The sequence below is a fragment of the Montipora foliosa genome, chromosome 8 (assembly GCF_036669935.1).
Source record: "Montipora foliosa isolate CH-2021 chromosome 8, ASM3666993v2, whole genome shotgun sequence".
In the NCBI taxonomy this organism is placed as follows: Eukaryota; Metazoa; Cnidaria; class Anthozoa; order Scleractinia; family Acroporidae; genus Montipora; species Montipora foliosa.
The window spans coordinates 19,434,338-19,441,837 of NC_090876.1; the positions used below are offsets into that span (position 1 = coordinate 19,434,338).

The following is a 7,500-nucleotide window of genomic DNA, read 5'->3' on the forward strand; positions in this document are numbered from 1 at the left end:
CTTTTGTACGCATGCCTCTTCTCAAATTCTGTTTGACACACCAGCTGGCTTCTCTGAAAGTGTCGGCCCGACTTGACAAGAATCTGTTGCACTGCAACAGATTTTGTGAATCGGACCGCTTTTCGTTGTTACGAATGGGCCACAAAACGGATTAAATACAGTACTATTCGTGCTCATATGGGGCAAAATTACTGATTGCTGATTGGCTGAGACGGAGGGAAGTTTTTTCTTAATCACGTGGGCACTTTTGGTAATCAAGGGGGCATGATTACTTGATCCTGATTGGTTAACAGTTGCTTATCCAGAGCTTCTTCCAGATTCTGACTCCGATTAAACTGCTTTCTAGCTGTCCACATATAAAATACATTTTAAGCGTATTTCTATCGGCAGCAATGATTTAGTGAATTGAACTTTAACCGAATGGAAGCGTGTTTAAAAGTTGATTGTCATATGTCGCGGCATTGAACAAGCATCCCTCAATGATTTTGCCCTCTATGTGATAAAAATGTAATCGCAACGTGCCCTTGTGCAATCCAGGATTAATTTCACTTGTATTTTCACGGTTTTCGAAATTGCCTTTGTCGCTTCGCGACTGGGACAATTTTGTGAAAACTTTGAGAATACGCATGAAATTAATCCTTAATCGCCCTCGGGCCCATGCGATAACACGTACTAATGTCGAGCCGACAAATCGTAGCGTGTAAACCTACCTTAGATTAAAAAGATCGTCCCAGTTAGGTAGGCCATCGCAACTGAGGCACTTTCCGAGATACATGTAGTCTATTCACCTGTCGCAGGACATAACTTGAACCCGCAATTGACCTTTTCCCAACTGGCTTGAAAACTCAGTTGGCAGAGCAAGTGCTGCGCCGTCGCACGTTCATGGGTTTGAATTCCGTTGAAGTCTGGATTTTTTTGGCTGCCCGGCTTGCAACTGATTAGAAGAAAACGAAAGATCTGAGATAGCAAGCAGCTCTTTACAACTTCTAATTTAATTGGATCCCTTTAGGACGCAGCTTTATTGTTTTTAGAGCTAGGGTTCATTTTTTCTTTTGCATCGTCCTTTGTGTCCATTGTTTTCTGAACCAATCCCGAGAGCCGTTGTAATAGCTGCGTACTGACCCAAAGATCTCTCGTTAGCTCCTTTTGTTCGTCCACCAGTAATTGTACATTGCAGTATTGTTATCTGTGTTTCCAGAGATTGGTTCCAAACCATCTATACCTAGTAATTTTGAGGGAGCGATATTATTTGCGTGACGTTCGTGGTTCGTTGATATGATATTTCTTTCCGGTAGGGGAATGGGTTCTATACTGGGTTGACGTCACAAATTAATTTTCATCCCTGCAAAGCTGTCTATGACATCAACCCGGTATTTAACTCATTCCTCTTCATTGCTTGGTTATGGATCAAACTATAACGACTTTTTCTGTCTTTCAAAGGAAAGACAAAAGTGAATTTTCAATGCTAAGGTTCTAAAAACAACACAATGTACTTGGGACGATTTTGGAGAATAAAGAAAAAAAAAATCCGCTACGAGCCTAGAAGGCCAACCAGGCCGGCACTTATCTCCGGTTTCTGTAGCATGAAGCGACTAGGAGTATTTCTACTCCCCCCTGGATGGGATGCTGCTAGTCCATCGCAGGGTTACCCCTGGCATTTTCGCAGTCACCCATATTCATGCACCGGGGTGAAGAGAGATACCGTGAGAGTAAAGTGTCTTGCCCAAGAACATAACACTCTGTGCCCGGCCAGGAGTCGAGCACACTGACCATGAGGCCACTGTGTTGAGGTGATAGGCCCTTCAAGGAAAATAGCATTAAACGAACTGTTGGCATTGGTTTTGTGGTTTCAGTTTTGGTTCTATTGTTTTGTTGTAGAAATGGAATGACGTTAACAACATCACCAGTCTTCTGAAACTGTTTTTGCGCAAACTGCCAGAGGGTCTTGTTACTGCAGGTAACTTTCGTGTATCACACTTCACATGCGCTGTACAAAACGACCGGGGGCCCGTTTCTCGAAAGTCCTGAAACTTTACGGGCCATTTTCGGGTGTCACATATTTCCCTCTGTATCTCAAGAACGGAGAGGATTTAAGTCGCCAAACTTCACAGACATGTTTCTTTTAGTTGGCTTGAAAACATGTTAAAAGATCGGCTTTCCAAAACAAGCTGTTGGCAGTTTCACAAATGGCTTTTCGGGCCCGAAACGTTTTTGGGACTTTCGAGAAACGGGCCCCAGACCCCTTTTCGGTTAGTCCGTTGCACTTGTGACCAGTAACACACGTTGCTAGATGCACTCCGATGTTCATATCCAACACGAAGTGCCCCTTTAAGTCGAAGCATTTGATACCTATTTCTAGCAGTAACGTAAGTGTAAGGGGCAGCTTTATTTTTTGGTGAGCCTGGTAACTTTACCTGAGGATAAGAGATTAGGGACACTGTGACGTCACGGTTAATCGTCGTTAGTATATAGAGTGTTTTCACGTGACGTCACGGAGGCCACGTTGGTGGGAAAGCACCAGATAACATCGAACTAAACCTGGTGAGCCATCGATATGTCAGTGGAGTCTTGAAAGATGATCACTTTGTTTTCGCTCGCTCCTGGCTCTCTCGCTTCTGATCGATCGCGGCGAGGATTATTTTAGTCATAGAACAGTTAATAGACCGTCATAAATTATCCCAGGTTGGGTCCTGTTGTTAGCGAATTGATTTTGAGTCTTTCAACTTGCAGCTAAGAAATTTCCGGCGCTCTTCCCACTGTCGGAACGGATCCTGTAACGGGTATAAAGAAAATTAAAGAAAAAAAAGAGAGAGCTAATTATTAAAAGTTCCACTTTGTGAGCGGCATATATGGCTCACCAGGTTTAGGTCGATGTTATCTGGTGGTTTCCACGTTGGTGTACCTAAACAATGGAACGGCGCCCTGCTTGTGTACCCAACTAATCCTCCTCCGGGAATTGAGCTCTATTATCATGGAAACGTTTTCTTTTGTTTCGGTGGAAAAGCAAGGTTACTGATCACGTGAGTGAAAACACTCTATATTCAACCCTCGGCTATTGCATTTCTAGCTTTCTGAATCATTGGCTCGCCCAAATCCCTGTTATCAGCGAATAACCGAGGATTTGGAAAGCAGTCCGCCAAGTGTCAGTGTGTCAAACAAAAATGTCGGCGCGAAGTTTAAGTTTTGTTCCGGGAAAATGGCTGAAAACAACAGGTTTGGAGAAGTGTCTCCCTTGGTAATCACCTTCATCATCAGATTTTACTTACTGAACTTGGTTTAAATTTTGACTACCTTTTTATGGGGATTAATGCGCGCGAAAAATGGCCTTGCGGGACTGCCTTCCTTGCATGGTGGTGTGTAGTGGTTAAGGTCTTCGTTTTTCATGCCGATACTCTGGGTTCAAATCCCTTTCTGACTGCTGTCTGAATTTCTGCGCTGTTACCGAACCAGTTTCCTTTTTTCCGTCAACTTTATATCAAGTTAACACAGGTTTTTTATATCTGGCTCTGACGGAATAAGTGAAGGAGGCGTTTCTTTGTAGTAGGAAAAGTGCCTTTGTCATTTGATTCGAATGTGTGAAATATGGGGCATTCAGTTTGATGAGAAGTTTTCGGAAATTCGTCCATTTTTCTTAGTAGGAGGTAGTGAATGGTGGGCAGTCAGCGGAATTGTCTAACTTGGCGTTTTGTTACAGAATTGTATGACGGATTCATTGAATCAAACAAGAAAGAGGATGGGGCGGAAAGAATGTGGTCACTCAGATCATCAGTAAGTAATTATCGAACAATTTGTTTTCCTCCTAGGAACATGTTGACCAAAGATTTGAAATGTGCACTCACAGTGTCATGTAAAGCGCCATGAGCGCTACAGAAATAAAGTTATCCCGTGGGATGCCTGTGCCTGTGTAACAGGCAGCCCAACGGTATAAAACCAGCCACTTATCTTATTTTTCTTCTTCGTAGTCACAAATGTGCCCCACGGATATAAAATTAACCCCGCTCGGGGAATCCAGTTTTATTCCCTTCAGAATTTCCAAACTCCCGTACGGCTATTAGAACTCCTACTCTTGTCCCAGCTCTTTAGCATGCGCACACCAGATCAATCGACCACGGAGGTCTGTGCTTACGGTGGAAGCAAAAATTTAGTTTGGAATCCTTTCCGCACGCGGTGATTGACACAGTAACCTCACATCTGAAAGTATTTGATAAAGTGGAGGGATGATTTTTCTTTGAGCATTTCTAGATCTTGTTTCGTTGTTGTGTTCCACCGTGAACATTATTGCATAGAGCGAACACTCCAATCGACCTGTTTCTTGCGAACCAGTTTGTTCAGTCGTTCCAAAACATTTTGTGAATCGAAGCAGTGTTCTCAATTGGCCATTGTGCCAAACGTTTTGTGAATCGAATGAGTGTGCTCAATCGGCCATTGTGCCAAGCATTTATCAATCGAACCAGTGTGTTCATTTGGCCATGGTGAGTCAACACCCGCTTTTAGAAAGCACTGTTAGGGAATTCCAACGCCATTCTTCGCAATATAGGAATCAAAAACGTGAATAGAACATTAGGAAAAAGCCATTAACAACCAAATACAAAAAGAAATCAAGTAGCAGTAATAGTAACAGATTACCTCTTTCTGTTTTTGCAACAAATTCTTTCCAGTCGAATTACAGATTTATCTTTCTGGTAATCTCTCCCCTTTTTCTGAAGTTTACCCGTAGTTGTAGTTCACGTAACTGGACAATTTGTGTTAACTGTTTGTGCATCCCACGGATACGCCCTCATAGGCGTCTTGTTAAATACGTTATTGTTATTGTCATCGACAATTTAGAAATATTTTGAGTGTTCGATATAACCATCGGTCGCATGATCGCAAATCACGTGACCTCGTAAGACGCATACAACGTCAGTCGTGGACGAACACTTCCAACTATAAAAGTATAGTTGAAGTTTTCGGAATCTTAACAGCAGAACAAGGACAAGCACCGAATAGAAACGCATTTCTTAGATCGATATTTACTGATTCGACTGACGGAGAGGTCGAGATTCTGTCGAAATATATTTGACACGGAGGGCGTGTTTGTTATCTTTGGTTAACAGTTTGTTATTTGAGAGATTTCGCCGCATGTCGATTACGGCAATTGGCAAACGCCAGGCTGAACTTTGCGTTTGTCAACGTCAAAGATACTTGTCTGATTTAAACTCATTTCTTGAGCTACAGATATCTAGTAACTTCTGAAAAGAAAAAGACAAGGTAGAATCAGCGAATTTTCATGCTTTTATGACAAGCAACAATCTGCCGATTGCCGTTTCAGTTAGAAAGGCCCACATTCGTCCAAAAGTCATTGCGCAATGTTCCTGAATTTTTTCAAATAGCTGAAGTGTTGTTTCCCGCTTCCCTGCTAGCAGAGGTCTATTTTTGCTTTCGCTGGGCTGACGATTACTGGAAAAGCGACCTCTGCTATGGCTCGAAACTCATTGTGTTGAGTATGCGCGGTGGTGACTTAGCGACCGAATCTTCACGTGATACTTAGCGTTGTGTGGGCTCACTTAACAAAAGCGGAAGTACTGTAAAGGAATGCTTGGGACACAGCGGGCTCAAGTCACAGTCAGCAAACATATCATTGGGCATGCGCTTTGACGAGTGCTGTCCAAGGTTGTGGACGGCGGTTGGATCAAAGTGAGTTTCGACCCACGGTAGAGGTCTCTTTTCCCGTACTTATCAGCACAGCGAACGCAAACGAAAAGAGATCTCTGCTAGCAGGGAATTTTCCCGCGTGATTCGCCTGAGTGCATTTAGCCAGCCAATCAGATCACGCATTCGGACAAACCGTCATTTGAAAACAAAAACAAACGACCGCAATGACTTTTGGGCAAATGTGGGCCTTTGAATGTTATGCTACATTCCTCCATTGTTCGATTGTAACTTGTGTTACGTGTGAAGGAGAGGTGCAGCGAGGCGTGAAAGTGCTTGCGTTTCGTTATTGGCCTTCCTGTCAGGCTTAAATAACGTCAGAATAATTAAGCAATGGTTCTTGCCAAACAGCCTCTTTCTGGTTGGGTCTCCTAATGTTGTGTTCATTTTAGTTTTTGTTTCTTTAGTTCCGCAATTATCGAGCCGCAAATAATGTGAATAAATATGTGATTCACTTTTAGTGATAACGCAGTGCCGGTTTCCTTTTCTTTGTAGGTTCAAGATTTGCCTGTTCATAATTTTGAAACGCTGAAGTATCTTGTGAATCACCTGAAGGTGGTGTCTGAAAACTGTGGCAAAAATAAGGTATATCGAATCGTTATCTTTGAATTCTAGACCCCGTTTGATCCTCTAATTGCCGGAGTACCATGACGTCTATTCTTCGTAGTTTGGAAGAGAGCTGTCTAGAAGAGTGTCTAGTTATTCTAGCGCTGGAGCACGAATTGTGGCACTGTGAACTGAAATCAACAGTGAGGGCAAATCAAGTCATATGCTGGTTTTTGAGGAGAGGGGAAAACTGGAATACCCGGAGAAAAACCTCTCGGTGCAGAGTAGACAACCAAACAAACTCAACCCACATATGACGCCGAGCCTGGGAATCGAAGCCGGGTCACATTGGTGGGAGGCGAGTGTTTTCACCACCGCGCCATCCCTGTACCCATTTAAGGTCACCTCTTTAAGGTCACCCTTTTTGGGTCACCCCTTTTAGGTCACCCCTTTAAGGTCACCATTTTAAGGTCACCCCTTGCGTGTTTGATAACAATGATAGCCAATCTGGACCTTCTACTCAAATTCGGAACATATCTCCAAGCGCTACAGAGGCAATTATTTTCGATTTCGGTCTCAGCCTTTGGCTTTATGGTCTTCTTTGGGGACTCAATTGGATCACTAGGTTTGCTTTCGGTTTTGATGTATTACTGTTGCGGGGAGAGGATACACCACTTATTACAAGGAAATGAAGAAGATATTAAAATACAAGTTTCTTGCTTGTTTTTTACGCGTTAGCTACGAATAGTTGGCTTGACGCTTTAGTGTGACAAGGGATTTTACAAAGCTTTTTGTCAGGGTCGATTAAAAAAGTTGCAACCAAATTAATAGTCTGTTGTTTTAGATGGAGGTGCGTAACCTAGCCATCGTGTTTGGCCCAACCATCATAAGGACTGGAGACGACTCAATGATGGCAATGGTCAAGGACATGTCAGATCAGTGTCGCATAGTGGAGACTCTTATAACAGAGGTGTGTAGACAAGTTCTTTCATCATCAAGTTTGCCTACGATTGTAAACTTGCTTGAATGAATGAAGATTCTGTAAGTCGATCTAGCTCCATATAATTTTCTGGGGCAATAGTTTAGTTTGTCGTTTCGCTTAGAGTTTCACCACCAAGGTGATCTGGTGATGTAATTTGGAGGACTGGGAAGAAAATTTTTCACGCCCTATCCCACAGCCGTGCGCGGCCTTAGGTGTTGTTTCCAAATCTCCTGCAGTATTTCCATCTCCAAAACTCAACAGATCATTACGTGTCTCCGACA

The 7,500-nt window shown here is 43.0% G+C and overlaps 1 protein-coding gene across 1 annotated transcript in view; it reads left to right on the forward strand.

Annotated features, from left to right (window-relative positions):
• Nucleotides 1-7,500, forward strand: part of LOC137968965 (rho GTPase-activating protein 23-like) — a 39,954-nt gene that overhangs the window by 24,107 nt on the left and 8,347 nt on the right. The window contains exons 17-20 of the mRNA XM_068815457.1: nt 1,879-1,957; nt 3,695-3,768; nt 6,187-6,276; nt 7,082-7,207. Coding sequence (XP_068671558.1) covers nt 1,879-1,957; nt 3,695-3,768; nt 6,187-6,276; nt 7,082-7,207 — 369 coding nt within the window. The remainder of the gene's footprint in view (nt 1-1,878; nt 1,958-3,694; nt 3,769-6,186; nt 6,277-7,081; nt 7,208-7,500) is intronic.